The sequence below is a fragment of the Triturus cristatus genome, chromosome 2_1, assembly GCF_964204655.1.
Source record: "Triturus cristatus chromosome 2_1, aTriCri1.1, whole genome shotgun sequence".
In the NCBI taxonomy this organism is placed as follows: Eukaryota; Metazoa; Chordata; class Amphibia; order Caudata; family Salamandridae; genus Triturus; species Triturus cristatus.
In genome coordinates, this window is record NC_140581.1 from 92,566,053 (window position 1) to 92,582,783 (window position 16,731).

The window sequence follows — 16,731 nt, forward strand, 5'->3', positions numbered from 1 at the left end:
AGGAAGACAAATTACCCACTGCAAGCAAGGAATTTTAAAAGACAACTGATTAGACAAATGAAAAGCGATGGAGGAGTTCAAGCCCACAAAGTAAATACAACAGATTATCCTGACAGCGCAAGTGCTGTCTAGGCTCGACCTAAAAAAAATAGAGGCCCACAGCACTGGCCTGTTAGACCAGTGCTAGCACTGCCAGATTGTCTAGTAGGGAGTCCGTCCATCGATTGGAGGTGTGAACAGAAAACAGATAACTTGCTCAGAGTCTGCATGTGCATCTCGATACACAGTATAAACAATGCACATCTATTGTAGCACGCTGGGCCCAGAGGAGGGCTCCATAGCAACTCCAGTCACCTCTTCTCTGGGCACGCTCAAGCTAGAGTAAAGGGTAAACAAATGAGTGCTGCCTATACTCAATCCTCCTGTACAGGAAAGCGCCTCGAGCAATGAATGCTAAGAGGAGCTAAATAGGAGTGACACAAATGCATTTTAGTGCAGGAATGCGGTGAGATACACTAAAATAGGATACAATAAACTTTGATGCATGGTATTTGCATGGCAGCATGCGTGCACCTGAACAATGCAACCAGCCTGTTTTTACCTAATTTCCTTTTTACCAATGCTGCATAAAACAATAAAAAGGCAATGGCAAAGCTGATAAGCACTACTTAATTTATGGCAGTGTTTTCTTGTGCTCGGCACCAGCACTTATTTGTAAACACTGCACAATATAATGAGAATCTATAACTTGGTGGCACTGTGTATGTAATTTTTAAACAAAGTTAATTAGTGGAGCATTTGTTTAATTTATCTTTAAACAATTATAAAACTCGGACTTAAACCTTAAGTTTAAAGTGACACGTGGGTTGCACCAACTGCATTTGTACCATCAGAAATACTTTGTGCCCTAGTACTGAATTTTTTGCAAATTAAAAGGGCTTAATGTGTCTGTCACATAGGGGAACCACGATTAGATTACATGAATTTAAATATATTTAAGAAAACCGCCATATGTTCACATCATATCCAAACTGGCGCAGAACGACAATTAAAATTGTCGCACTGGTAGGCAGAAGGCTTGCGAAAAATATTACTCCGATAGAACGGCAAACACGAACAAAGGGGCATATTATCAAGCCAGGCGATAAAGTTATCGCCGCTTTAGCGGCAGAAAATTTACGCTAAAACGGCGATAATGGGCTTGATAATATGCTCTATGGAATTCCAATTGAAGCCCTTGTTAGATATCCTTCACCTCTAACATTAGCTGCAATTGGAATTCCATAGAGCAGATTATCAAGACCATTATCGCCGCTTTAGCGGCAGTTTTCTGCCGCTAAAGCGGCGATAATTGTATCGCCTGGCTTGATAATATGCCCCTAAGAACCTCGCCAAGCATCCTGGGATAAACTGGAACGCCTTCCGAAAGACCTCTCGTTTACATTTCCTGTGGCATTGCCTGTAACTTAAAGTGGGCTCCTAAGTAACCTACGTCGCACAGAATTAGAAGCCCCATTACAACATGGCCGCCCCATTATATCTTCCCAAGCACTCTACCTCAGATAGAGCAGCGCATGAGCACTGCGAGAGGAGTAGTGCGCCAAAAAATGAAACTCTGGTCCGAACCCTGAAAAGTTAAAAACAGTCTGCATTTAAAACAAGGCGGCGCTTGGTTTTAGTGTCTGAGGACTTGGATATTCACGGGCCGTTGCCGGGGACGCCACGGGACTCGAGTTTGGATGACGCAACAGCAGAATGCAGACGGCTGCCTCCGCTGGTGGGCGGAAGAGAACGCTGACGTCATCAGGCGCTGGAAGGTGCGAGATACAGTGAGCCTGGCGCGTGACCTTTGGAGCCAGGGAGGGCGGGATGATTAGTGGATTAATAGAAAAGGAAATCGTCCAAGGGTGTCGTCTTCTTCCACGCTCAACTTTGTCCTTTTTTTCTAGAAAAGCTTAATATGCCAGGTTGTTGTGTTCCTTTATCATGAAGTAATAATTTAGCTCATGAAAACATTAAAAACATGGCATTGCCCTTCTGAGGGATGGTAAATGATAATGGTATTGCCTTCCAGTGGCTGGCATTGTGGGCACGGTCTCCACGAGCCTATAATTTTGCTATATTGAACTCACGCACCATGGGCATATTTCCAGTAGAATACATTATTTTTTAGCCATGCCACATCCTAAAATTCTGCTGACATGCTCTGAGACTCTTGAGATATTAACTGTTAGGCAATGCATGTTTACATGGACATACTACTGTGGTTGTTGACGTTAATTTAACAATACTACCACAATATAGCAATATTGCAACATGGTGTTCATGTTTTTAGGTAGAGGGACCGTCCGGTCTGCCGAAGGCAGAACCGGAACTCTGGAGATCTTATGTTTCTTAGAGTGGCTATTTAGCCCGCCTCTCTTTTTGCCTCTCCTCCATTGGCTGGCTTCCTAAACGGAGGCCAGCCATTGGAGGAGAGAGCCGTCCCTCCAAATAGGCTCCGTCTTTTTCAGATTCGGGGGGCGTGTTCCGTGCTCTTCTTTCCACTTTTTAGCCACGGCCTTTTTTAGGCGTGTTTTTCTCTCCTCCAGCCAATGGCAAGAGGAGAGAAAAAGAAACACGCCCCCGAATCTGAAACCGCCGCTGCGTTTCTCCGAGGCATTTCTGCTTCGCCTCGGAGAAAGGCAGTGGTTTTTTCCGTTCTGTCTTGTACCCTTCAAAGCCGGATGAAGATGAAATATGTCCCTGCCCCCAGATGAGTGCGGTAACACTACCGTTTAAAAAATCAACTAGGAATGTATTTATGACTCGAGGCCCAGAATATATTCATGAAAGTAGCGTTTATTTTCTGCGAGAGTGTGGGCAGTTTTATACGATTGCATTGAAGAAAGAGTCGGCATCCAATAAATAACAGAAGCCGGTCTGTATCTAAGCCACCCTGCTCTCATCAGCTGATCGCCGCTGTCTCCCGGCTTTGTCTCCACGGGGCGTGGGTGGGAGGGCTGAGAGGACAAAGTGAAGCACATTGAGGGAGCCCTCATCCATTAATCATCGCTCCTCTTCCTTGCCTGAAATCAGCTGGAGGAAGAGCTGTAGCGCGGCTCCGATCGCAGCGCTGCGAGGGGCTTAAGCAAGCCTGGGCAAGCCGCGGCGCTTCCTCTCAGCCTGCACGCGAATGTAGGGCAGGCGGCAGCTGTGCGCGCACAGCGTCCACCTCCAGCCTGGATTACAGGAGCCATGCGGCGAGGGGGAGCGCCAGCAAGGATACGCCGATGCATATGTGCTGGAAGATGAAGCTTCAGGTAGGAGCACTGCCTCGCTTCTTGTCGCTGTTAAATAATCCCTGGTGTCTTTTGTATGGACACGAGGACGTCCAAATTATGTTTCCTTGGGCGGGGAGAAGCCTCATTGTATAAATTCAGCTACATTCCGGTTCAGGTTTCGGTTTGCGCTCCATTGTCTGCTCCCAGCGAAGGAGCGATTCCCAGTCATGTTAAGTGCAAATCTGTCCTTTCTGATCGCAACTCGGCTGCCTTGACAATTATAAAGCACTCTGACAGGAGGTGCACAGTTCACGCTAAGGGCGGCTTGCGGATTGTTGCACTGTTATTGCACGAATCATGCACAGCAGTCTTATATTGCATCACCGTTTTGTAAATACTGCAGACGACGAGCACAGAGATAGAGCACGGACTGGGCATGTCCCTTCACTAAATTCCCGTGTTTATCTTCTCAAGCGGAGAAGGATGCTGGCCTAAAATTAGGAGTCTCATTTCGCACGTAGACCACAGGGCCGATTTTTGAACTGACGTCCAGCAGGCCCGCAAGGCCTGTTTGTTCTGCATATCTGTATCATTTGCAGGGGTCTCCTAATGTGTGCCAAGCACTGACATGTAATCAAGTCTGGCCAGAATGTTGTTGCATTAAAAACAATAGCACGCAAGCCACGGCAGCATGAAACCAAAAAAGAAAGGCAATTGGCTAATTTCTCTGCAGCCTTGCGACGCACAGGCTTTACATGGTCGCCGGCTTTACCAACTGCTAGTATTTCAGATGGGCATCCGAAAAAAAACACCACGAGGCAATGCTGCCGATAAACACTACAGAGCAGAACAAACTGCTCCAAGTGAGGCCTTCGGACGTGATCTCCTTAGCAGGACACACTGCTTAATTTATGTTACGAATGTATTGTGTTACACAGAACGACCTTTAACCAGCGAGGTTTCAAAGAAATGTGCAGAGTAGGTTTAAGAGAACAGCGTATATGCATTGACCGAAAATTAATAAGATGCAGAGTTCAGAATTAGAAGCTCACAACCTCACAACTTCACTCTCGCTCACTCACTACCTCAATCACTCTCTATCTCACTACCTCACTCTCTCTCTGCTAATGCAATAGGTATCACATATGCAAAAAAAAGCTAATGCCAATAGAAATAACAATGCCATTTATTTAGGGATACAAAAATGATAAAAAAATAATGAGCAATACCAATAGCTCTACCTATAATATTGCCGAGACCATTGCATTGTAAAGGCTTGTTTTGTATCCTGGAATGAATTTAGATGAATCCAGCTTGTAGGTTAAAATAGGATTTATTCTCATAGTAAGTACAGCACCCAAGATCCAAGCAGAGTGTCCCTCTTCATCAGCATCCAGCCTCCAACTGACCCTCAAGCTTCCAAAACATAACATTCTACTGAGCAACTGAATAACATTGAAAGATGCAAAGTACATTACTTGCTAATACAAAAACAAAATAACAATATGAATAAGAGAAGGAATATAACATGTTTGCTTTTTATGAAGGGGTTTGGGCTACGCCTTTCCCTCTTCCCACAATTAATTTTTAAATTAGATAAATGTCTCTTGCACTAAGTGCTGATAGTTAAGCAAATCTCCTAACCCTCCCTCTATGCAAAAAGCCAGTCACAGCATTGTCAGGCACATGCACGCACAGCGCATGTGCCACGCCGCAGGGTTTTCAGGGCTTATCTGATTTAAGCAGCAATTCAATTCAATTCATGAAGCTTTATTCGGTGCATGTAAAATGACCATAAAAGCACAACAATAATGAAATAAAAGATACATTTCAATATTACATATATAACAAATTAGAATACAAAAACTACAGATGACAAATATAATGAATTTAAAAGCACATACTTTTCCTGGCCTTAATAGATTGAGTTAAAAACATGGCAGTAAAAAAACAGATATCGACGTTTTGTAAGTTAAAAACTAACCTCATAGCATGGTATATTCTTATATGTAATGTCTGACGGCCCAAAATATGTAGTTTTTGATGTTTATTTTAAAATGTTTGTTTATGTGCTTTTATGGATGGTTTGTGAAATCCGAATAAAGTCTATTTGAATTGAATTGAATTGCATGGTTAAGCAGTAGTTTCTGTGGCCTGCCGAAGTGTAGGGCTGCTCCTTCCCGTGATTTGTCCCACCCTCGCTTATAGACTGTATTTGGGTCTTGAGGCTGCTGCCTGTGCTTCCCAAGAGATTGTGTCTATCAACAATGGTTCACCTTTCCCAACTTGTTACAGCCTGGGGTGAATCAGCATGCCTCACTGACCCCACTCCCTGACGAGTTGGGAATGGGATGACAGGATTGGAGGTAAAAGGGTTGAACACAGTGCATGTGACAGGCGTTATCAGTGATTTTTTTTTTTTTTCACAACAAGTTTTTATTGTCAGCAGCCACAATGAGCCTGGCAACACCAGGTAACCAAACAATACAAAATATATATTTGCAAGTAAGATGTTGACTTTTTGATATCTATTAAACAATTGGAAAATAACAATGATACAAGAAAATGGTCCAACATGGAGCTGTAGTGTCATATTACCGCTATATAGCACATCACATGTCGGGCCTAGCCACTTTGATCTGTTATCCATACATTTACAACCATGTTTATCACGTTTCACCACTCTCTTCTCAAATATTAATCCATGGAAACCGCTGACATGGGTTCCAGACACAGTCCGTGGTATTCCGCCCACCTCTTCCAAATTTTAGGGTGTTTCTGGGGGCATCCTCTCGCTTTAAAGATTGGCAATTCTAACCCCATACAAAAATCAAGACCCTTCTTCCAAATACCAACTAATGGCGGAGAAGCATCTTTCAATGCCTTTGCAATGTCGCGTTTTGGCAGTGTAAGGACTAAAAGTAATAAATGGCGTTTATAGGTGTTGCCCTCGATTTCATCAGTGATGTGGAGCAGGGCCAGGCATGGCGAGTATGGGATATCCCAGCCGAGAACTTCTGACAGGCATGTAATGACCCCCTACCAGAACTTAGACAGTGATGTGCACTGCCACACTGGGTGTATAAGGGTACCTTCACCCATTTGACAGTGCAGGCAGAGCGGGGATTCAATCAGCCCGGCACACCAGAGCTTATATCTGGTGTAATAAACCCTATGAAGGTAGTTAAATTGAATATATCGTAATCGTGCGGCAATGGCAGCACCTCGTGGGGATTCCAGTTCCTCAGCCCAGTTTTTGTCGTCTATTGGGCCTAGATCCTGCTGCCATGCCATTCGCGTTTTGTCAAGGGTGTTGGGGCTATTTGTTACTAGTGTTCGATATATCTTGGTGATTTTATGTTCCATCGAGGTCCCCCATAAATCCTGTAGCTTCAATGGGACTAAAGTCCAGCACAGTTCCCTGGTGTGCGAGACATGGGGAAAAGGCATTGCGGAACTGAAGGTATTTATAGAATTGCGATTTATGCATTGTATAATCTTGTTGTATTTCCTGAAAGGACATTAGGGTCTGACCATGGAGGACATCGCCCACCCTGGAAATGGCTATGGCCTTCCAGCTGGAGAAACCAGATACCCCAACCGGGGGGAGGGGAGGGAGGAGGAGACCATTATGCCAAAAAGGCTTCTCTTTTGTTAATCAGTGATCTCTTCCAAATCTTAAATACCGTGGCGGTAGCCAGAGGCAGCGCTTCCGGGCTGAGTCCGTATATAGAATCGTGTGGAGTGACATATTATTAATCTACAGACGTTCAACTGCATAGGCAGGATCTCTTCTGTCACCATACCACCAATCGATCAGGATAAGATGGTGCAAGCCCTCATAGTATGCTTGGACGTCTGGTGTTGCTATGCCTCCACAGTAAGTGGACTGGAAGCATGTTTTCAGTGCCACCTGGACTGCACCACCACCTCAGAGAAAATGTTGGAGAATTGAGTTCAGTTGTCTAAACCAGATGGGTGGCATCGGGTATAGGTGATTCTGAAGCTGGTATAGTAGATGGGGCAGTGAGACATTCTTAAAAATGGCGGATCTGCCAAATAGGAAGAGCGGTAGATGAGACCAGGAACGTGTCTGCTCCTTGATCTGCATCCACAATGGGGCAAGGTTCCTGTCCCAGGACACAAGTTGGGAGGACGACAAGAAGACCCCAAGATATTTAAATCCTTAATGCACTGTTGTAACCTCGCGTGCCCACTCGCCCACGCGCAAGTTAGAGAATCTTTAGGATTTGGAACCATACTATGCTGGTTCCATGCTGGGACATCGACACAAGGAATCATAAGGGCTGGAGGGACTGCAACTGGATTAGTCACAGACATGTGGTAATCTGGAGCATGCCGTGCTCCAGGAGAACTATCACTTGGTGGGTGGGTTTTGCCTGGACGTTGCTGGCCTGCAGCTAGTGCCAACGTTGTGGCCTTGGTCCCTAAGTACTCTCCACTGTCCTCCTGTCCAAGAGATCCCAGGGAAACCAAGGATCTCCCTGTTTCCACAAGATCGAAAGGACCGCGCAGAGAAGCGGCGGAACCGGGTGGAAGTGATTGTCTATTAGGACAAGGACCGTCCTGACTTACACCATCATCACACTGTGCAGAGGAGTGTACTCGTACAGATCAGCAGCCCACCTGAGGTGCTGGGATGTGAGGAGCTACAGGAGTGCGGGGTAAGATTGCAGAATCCGAGGAAAACATGCTTGCAACCAGGGGACCTGTGCTAGCTTGCACTGTGGAGCGTGTGGTGTCTGAGGAGTGTTGGGGGACCTGAGCTGGAAGCTGAGAATGTCTTTGACCTCCAGATCGGGAGGATTACAGTGTCTGACATCGGGGCCTCTGTCCGAGGTCACTGGTTCCCTCTCTCTAGGCCCACGCCACATGGTACTTTGTTGTGGAGAACATTGTCACAGGCCCGAGGGGTTTCGTTGTGCCTTATGAATACCTACAGCTGGCTGTCGGCAGCTCGCACCTATGCCTAAGGTGAAACATTTTTCCAGACTTGGAAGCTCGCCAGCTTCCTGGGTCACAACCTTTTGTCTGCGGGGGTATAGCGATCCCGCACTCATGTAGGTTCCGTTGGGCGCCTGCAGACCTAATCTGGATGGATGAAACTAAGTAACTATTTCTTTCCGTTTTGATCGGTTCCGACACTAATCAACGTGTTGTAATCAGGGGCAACGTGTATCGTTCGCTGGGTTAGTTGAGAGACTGGAAGGGTCGGGTCACAAGGCGTAGTCAAAGACCTATGATTTCTTGACCATTGCAAATGTTGAGGTATGCAATATTGGGAATGTCGTGTTTGTTGATTACCGCTGAAAAGGGCATATATGGTTATGCCGTTCTACTGTCAATGGGAAAGTTGAACAATTGCATATACCTGTAACATATATATTCAATGTGCAGATTATTTTGATTTCAATGTATATATTGTGTTGATTTTGATGTGTGTGTGTGTGTATTACAAAGACCAGTGTTTTACACATATGGTGTGGATTCGTTTTGTAGCATATGCAGTGTGCTGCGAGGGTGGTGGTGTGACAATCCTTTACAAATTGACCCCAAGGATAAGCCTGACTGCTCTGTGCCAAGCTACTCAAGGGTGAGCACAGGTTATCGGACACTTGTATCGTACCCATCCTATCTAGGACGGGGGATTCCGACTGGCTTTGATGCATCCCAGCCAGCCGGAAACCACTGGGTCTAACAGCATGCGATTTTTATTCTATTAGCATTATCCCGGTCAGGTTTGGTACTGGAACCACCAGTAATTTCAGATCAAGGTCAGTAACTTTGTCTTTCATGGCTGTCATCATATGCAGCATTTGTGTTTGAGCTTTATCTTGTTTTTTAGAAAAATGAAGCTGCTTCGGCCCTAAACTGACCCTCCGCGTGGTAGCTTTATTATTCCTTTTTTAGATCTCGCCTGACCCAGCGCATGCGCTGGTCTGGCGAGACATTTTGTGAGGGCTCCAAAAAGTGCCTAGAGCTACAGTGCATGTGTGCGGGACTGCGCGTCGCGCTTTACCGCGATTACTTTCACCGCCGCTTTGAAGTTTGATCGCGATCACTTTCGCCGCTTTGATGTTCTCCATGCGGCTTCAATAGATTGCAGCAGTTAAAACAAGCATTGGCATAGCCAATAGGTCTCGCTTTTGGGACCTTATAAGTGTTTAGTTATGCAACTGTTGCATGGCTAAACACTTATAAGGTCCCAAAGGCGAGACCTATTGGCTATGCCAATGCTTGTTTTTATTTATTTAAAAAAAAAAAATTGATCGTGTGATAAGGCCTTTGGGCCCGTGCGTCTGAGGCAGATGGAGGAGATAGACCAGGGGTCTCCAACCTTTTCTATAACCAAATGAAAATTTTCCAGAGCCGCTAATATTGTTGACCTTGTAATAGAAACCATATCAGACAAGATTATATTAGTGGCCACGGCATTCAAAATTACCGGCAGTGATTACCTCAGTGCATCAGGCAGGGTTGCCAGAAATAACTTTAAAAAAGCATTTGTCAATTTGGAATCCTTTTACATAGGTAGCACATAACAGCTGTAGCTGAAATGCTTATAGCACCAAGGTAATAGTATTAACATCATCTTAGGAGCTTTGAAAGTACATACACTTTTATCTCGAATAAACACTTTTCGATTTGGTATAAATATGTTAAATCAGCCAACCTGTTAAGTTTATAGAGTGGTCTGCACACAAGAGAGCTACTCAAAAGGAGGTGGAGAGCTACCAGTAGCTCACGAGCTACTCATTGGAGAAGCCTGAGATAGACACAGCGATTTGTACTGGGGGGCAATACCTGTACCAAAAACAGAGGCCGCCGCAGGAAACACTTGCAAGAGAAGGGCACCGTCTTAACCAGGTTTCCCCAGCCTCTGCATTCCTACAGCTGTAATTTATGCACTGATGTTGTAGGAGAGATCAATTTAGAGAGAAAGAAAAGTATTTTAAGTAAAAAGACCTGTAAAACTAGGCCTTGAATAAGTAATAATCATGCGTTCTTCACCGCCTTGGCTTTCAAATGTGTTTTCAGGTCAGAAAGCATTGTAGGATCATTTGCATATGGCTGGGTCCAGACTGCAGTGGCATGGGGTGCAAAATAAGATGTACTGGGATGCGACCCGAGTATTACCAGTGGAAGAAGGCAAATGAGCCTGTGACTGAGAGTTGAGGTGTAATATTTTATTTGCATATTTATTTAGCTCAGCCGACTTGAGAAGTATCAACCCCATACATCCAACTTACAAATTGATTGAAAATTCTTTCATAGAAGAAGAAGATAAATGCTAAAGCAACTGTATACTAAGTCTGGTGGATTACAAAAATAACAATCTGAGAATATCAAGGTTGGTGGATGTAACATTTATTGGATGGCGCGGTTAAGATATGGTATGTTTAAACGGAAAATGAGCATGTTCTCTGTTTTTCTCTAATACCTGGAAGAGGGTTGTAATCGTGGATGTGGGATCAGTTACGTACAGAAGAACGTCGTATGCATACAGTGAGATGCGTTCTTTGATTCCGTGTGCAGTGAATCCATTTACTTTCAGATGTGATCTTATTATGCACGCTAGTGGTTCCAACATCAATGCAAAGAGCATGGGGGATAGTGGGCACCCTTGTCTAGTTCCCCTCTCTATTTCGAACTCCTCTGACATCGTCCCATTAACCCGCACCCTCGCCTTCGGTGCCCTATAGAGTAGCTCGACCCATTTTATTTTTTTGAAAACGTATTTTTATTGCAGAATTAAGTGTGAGATCTCCATTATAACTTCCCATGCCCACAATGTGTCCCAAAGGCGCGCATCCTTGTAACACTTTACACAGCCATTCAGCCCACATCCCGGAGGCTGGGCGGCACAACATTACTGGCCCCTAAACATCATCACCAGTCTGACCCCATTGAGCAGGTATATTTCCCATGGCAACAGTTGCTTTTTTCCCCCGTCCTCCTCATTCCCCGGTCGTCCGTCAATATATCAACATCACACCCCGAAAACTCCCCCCCCCCCCCCTCCCGCCCACCCAATACTGCTGGCGGGGGCCCCTATCATGAAATCTAGCTTGCTATTGCTACTGCTCCAGAGTAGCTCGACCCATGATATAAATTTGGGACCAAACCCCAACCTTTTTAATGTCTGCCACATGAAAGGCCAGTGAACCGCATCAAATGCTTTTTCTGCGTCTAATGACAACAAGTGTGTCTCCGGTCTGTCTTGGACCGTACTTATCCAATTTGCTAGTTGTCGTAGGTTAAATGTTGTTTTTTATTCTTACTTTAAAAAAAAGATATTTTTTTTTATTGGCATATTTTGTTATAAGCACAATATTCTACATGTACAGACAGTCATATGACGTACACAGTACATTTAATGGCATACATGTTACCCCATTCTTATACAGTTGAAGTCCAGCCTCCCTTCTGTGGGCGGTGGTGTATCTAAAAGGCAATGCTTTTCTTACACCTCAAGTCTGTACCTTGATTTATGTGTACTTAAGGGAGTTACTTGTGTCCATATGTAAAGATATACTTTATTTTCAATTGAACTAATTATACATAGCAAACTTTAATAACCGTTTTGGTGGTGTGTCTCCTACTGTCTCCCCCAGCACTGGGGCAGTCTCGTGTGTATCTCATGGGGTATGGGGTTTGTCTGGTGCCGAATTCCTTTTTCACTGACGATGTGATTGTTGCGCCATGGAGGGTGGTGGGGGGAGGTTCACTCCGGTAAAGGGGACCTCGACCCAGGTGGGGCTCCCTCGCTACTACTTATTTATTCCTGGTCTCCGACTGACTCTGCAGACCTAGATCTATCTTCCCGATGGTACTCTACCTCTTCCTCCCCTTCTTCGTCATCAGGTTCATGTCGTGCCTCCCAGTCTCACAGCACCTCTGTCCATAAGTCTGCTAGAGGACATCTACAAGTCCCTTTTGCATCCTCCTGTAATGCTCTCTGTTTAGCTTTAGCCCAAGTGTCAACGCTATTCTCACATGTCCCTATCCTGGGGTTAGTGTGCATTTTCCAGTGTTGGGCTATCTGTCGCCTCGGTAGTATCAATGCAAGCTCAATGAATCTGTTACCTATTTTTCTGGCTTTCGGTCTAGGGAACAATCTGAGAACACAGACCTCAGTTGTGTTCGGGAGAGCGCGTGCTTAGATTTTCTTAATCAAACGTAGCACCTTCTACCCGAATTCTCTCAGATTTGCACATTCCCAGGTCATGTGAGCGAACCCCACATCATCCAATCGCATCTTGGGCAGCACTGTGTCATGTCACCGCTTATGATATTTAGCCTATGTGGGTGCACTTTGTGTGCTAAACGGGATCCCCCTTTGCCCTGAGCCTAACACCAGGAGCTTTACTCCCACAACCTTGTGTCCTGCTCGTGAGCAGCCACCAACCGGAGAATAACATTGGGCTTCAGCACTCTGAACCCGTCCACCCTAGTGCTGCTGAGGGTGTTTTTCGAGGGCATCCTTGACCCTGGGGTAACCCTGGTTCTAACCCCAGAATACCGACAACCAAGTACTTACCTGTTAACCTATAACCACATTTTCTCCATAGGAATACATTGACTGTTTTTCCTTGAAAATTGTTGTAAATGTGGAGTTGGTTTTGTATGGGAACTTGAAAAACTGCAAATCAGTAAAAACTGCATTACTTTCCTTTTGTCTAGGAAATATCCCAGTGTGATATCTAGGTATATCACACTGAGTAGAAAACGTAATCCATAAAGTAATCTGTAATGTAATCTCACAGTAATTTCCACTGTATTGAAACAATTTACAAACCTGTAACAAAGATATTTTCATTGAGCTTGCTTGTATTGTTCAACCTGCCTTGAAAAGATTTTGCAAAGCATTTATTTCACTTACCTGTACCAGGCTTGCTCGGTTCTAGAAATGAAATATAACTAAATAATATTTTTTTATACAAATCAAATTGGTCTGAGTTCAGTCCTTGAGTGTGTGACGTCATTTGCTGACTGAGTGTGTACAGCAAATGCTCAACACTACCCTCTGATAAAGCCTTACTGCTTGCCCACACTACCACAAATAGAGAGTAAGGTGCTATCTACTTTTACCTCTGCCTACCTTTGGGGTTCCACTGGACTCTATGCACACTACACCTCATTTTGGTATAGTATATACAGAGCCAGCTTCCTACAGTGGGGTCGACCATCAAGTTCTGCGTCCGCCTCACAGTGAAAGTGCCAAGTGCGGCAAGCTCTGTAGAATTTTTTTTAAAGTATTGGAGTTTGTCCTTATTTGGGGCATAAGTGCTCCCTATCGTGATTACTCTACCCAACATTCTACCTTAAAGCAAAACATACCTGTTCTCTGAGTCTATTATAGTCTGTTCACTTTAAATGGAGTACCCGCTCTAATCCACACCATTGTCCCCCTTGAGAACTCCAAGTATGTGGTGGCATATATTTGGCCATGCCATTTACATCTAAATTGTGTGCTCTCCACCAGTGTGAGGTGTGTCTCCTGTACCATGGCAATATGTATTCCTCTACGCATGAGATAACTGTAGATTCTGTGTCTTTTGGCTATCGATCCCAACCCTCTCACATTCCAAGTCAACATTTTTATTTCGTGAAACAATGGTGCCATATTAGATATTGCCCCGACCTTAATGGCTCTCTCTCTCCTCCCCGCTCCAACCCCCCTCCACTATTTCAACGCATGATAGAGACAACCACCCGGAGACCACCAAACGTCCCGAACAAGTAACTCCCTAACCCCAGGGCAGCTTCGCAACCGCTGGCCGCCCTAACCTGCTAGAGCTTAAACACATTAATCTATGATTGTCCCCTCTATCTACCCAGAGAGTGCTATTTAGTCCGGCGTGTGCTAGGAAATAACCACATAGTGCTCCTGATTTTTATTCTTACTTCCAGGAAGAGCCAGTGTATGCCCGTTAGTATTGGTGTGAAAGTGTTATATTTTTGTGTTTGTTACTAGCCTTACAGCTCAGTGAAGGGCTGCTTTTAATGGCTCAAGGTTAGTTTTAGTAATCCTATTAATTGTGAGTTTCTGTAATCAATGCGGGAGCTTGCACGGCTAGTCTGAGGTCTTGGGGTCGCAAGAGAGGTTTTATGTTTTTTAACCAATAGCATTGTTGCTCTAGCAGCCAAAGCACTGTGGGTTTTGTGGGAAGTCATTAAAAGATGATTAACTAGATGCATAGCAGTTTTACCTCTTTTACTGGGTAGAAAGAGAATCCCATAGACTAGACATTGGATAAACACTTAGTTTGAATTTGAGATTCATTAGATTTATTCAGTAGAGGTGATTGTTAATCATAAAACCAAGGTTTATGTTTTGAATTTATTTAATGTTTTTCAATTGTGCTCCTGCTTCATCAAAATTATTTATTTATTAACAAAACACTACACATCGTTAGACAGTTTCTATTACCACATGACTTTATATATTAATGTAGATTTTCCTAATAATTTATGACGGAAAGTCTTAATTTTATTAAAGACACGGAGGCGAGTATTATGCTTACTTTTCTTGCTTTATTACAATAGCAGCAAGATAAAACTACCACTCCCAGAAGGCTTGGTGAAAGAACTACCAGCCAATGGGAAACCAAGAAACAAATATTGTCCAATCACAACCAATGTAGTAGTATAAGGTCTATCGTGACTGCGAACAGCCCTCTTTTCTTGTGCGAGCAATCACAGAGAATGCAAAAATAAAGGAGAAACAGATAACAAAATGCATAAAGTCAAAGACCACGTGAAAATTTCTTTCCCAAAGACCACCAGAGGAGACTCGGAGAGAAGGTCCAATCCAAACACGGAAAGTGATGTATCAGAAGGAACGATCTTGGCAGAATCCAGGATGATCTCAGGATGATGCCGGTGGCAGCGCTGGAGTGCCTGTGGGGAGGGAGAACACCAGTTAGAAGTGTTGTGGCGGGATAATACTCGCCTCCGTGTCTTTAATAAAATTAAGACTTTCTGTCATAAATTATTAGGAAAATCTACATTTTATGGCAAGACCGGAGGCTCCTATTATGCTTGTTTAAAGCATATCCACCACCAGAGAAGAAGCAGTAACAACAGGTTTGCAATAAAATGTACGGAACACTGTATCATTAGACCAATCTGCTGATTTCAGGATATCCTCCAGACGGGAGCCAGCCCAAAAGGCTTTAGAAGCCATGGCTCCCCTAGTGGAATAGGCTCCAAAAATGGAGACGTCAATACCGGCCAGGGACATGACCCAACGAACCCAGCGGGCCAGAGTAGCAGCAGAAACAGGACGAAAGGGTTTACGAAAGGAAATAAGGAGTTGGGAGCTGGAGGAAGTCCTGAGATCAGAGGTCTTACTTTCATAAACTTTTAGGCATTGACCTACACACAATTTGGGATTGGAGGGAAAATAGGGATAGAACACAGTATGCAAATTAGTCTTTGTACGTTTATGAACATGAAACATCACACCAGTAGGAGTAAACTGTCGAGAAGAAACATCTAAGGCTTTCACATCAGATACTCGTTTAATGGAAATTAAACATAATAACATAGTAAGTTTAGCTGAAATCATTTTCAAAGAAAGAGCAGAATTGTCAGGCCAATTAGAAAACAACTGCAAAACCAGATTGACATCCTATAAACTAGAATACTTAGCCAACGGAGGTTTTGAAAAACGAATTCCTCTTAGCAATCTGCATATTAAGGGATGAGCTCCCGCAGGTTTTCCGTCAATGTGGGCATGATTGAGAGAAATGGCGGATCTGTACAGGTTGATGGTACGATAGGATTTGCCAGAGCTAGCCTCAGAGGCTAGGAAATTAACCACGAAATTTAGAGAGGCTGAAACGGGATCGACAGATTTCTGCAGACACCAGCTTGACCAAAGAGACCAGGCGGACTTGTAAGCCTTGGAGGTGCCTGGGGCCCATGCCCGACTAATGAAGACTGAAGCTTCCTGTGAAATGACGAGATCAGAAGAGGAAGGCTGGAAATTTTCCAGGCGGACAGCACCAGTGATTGGTCGACAAGTAAAGGATGGGGATTGCCCTGAGGATCCGAGAGAAGGTTGGGGAAAGGAGAAAGAAGGACGGGAAAGTCCACCGCCAACTCCAGGAGAGATGGGAACCAAATCTGGGACTGCCAGAAGGGAGTCACTATTACCAGAGACGTCATTTGGCGACGCACCTGCGACAGGACTCTGTTGATCAACAGGAAAGGAGGAAAGGCATAATTGAGGTGAAGGGACCAATCTTGGAGGAAGGCATCGGTCGCCAGAGCCAAAGGATCCGGACGCCAGCTGAAGAAGTGAGGTAACTGTGAATTGAGCCGGGATGCAAAGAGATCTATTGAGAAAGGACCCCACAACCGAGAGAGGGAGAGAAACACGGAGGGAAGAAGCTTCCAATCGCTGGAATCCCGGAGGTAGCGAGAATGCCAATCGGCA

At 44.6% G+C, this 16,731-nt stretch overlaps 1 protein-coding gene across 2 annotated transcripts in view; it reads left to right on the forward strand.

Moving 5' to 3' along the window:
* The first annotated feature begins 1,495 nt into the window (after positions 1-1,495).
* FANCG (FA complementation group G) overlaps positions 1,496-16,731 on the forward strand; it is a 249,449-nt gene continuing 234,213 nt past the window's right edge. The window contains exon 1 of one of the 2 annotated variants that reach the window (XM_085628171.1): positions 1,496-1,817. In XM_085628171.1, the coding sequence (XP_085484297.1) occupies positions 1,740-1,817 (78 nt within the window). In that variant the 5' untranslated portion in view covers positions 1,496-1,739. The remainder of the gene's footprint in view (positions 1,818-16,731) is intronic. The other variant, XM_085628180.1, reaches the window with a different exon arrangement.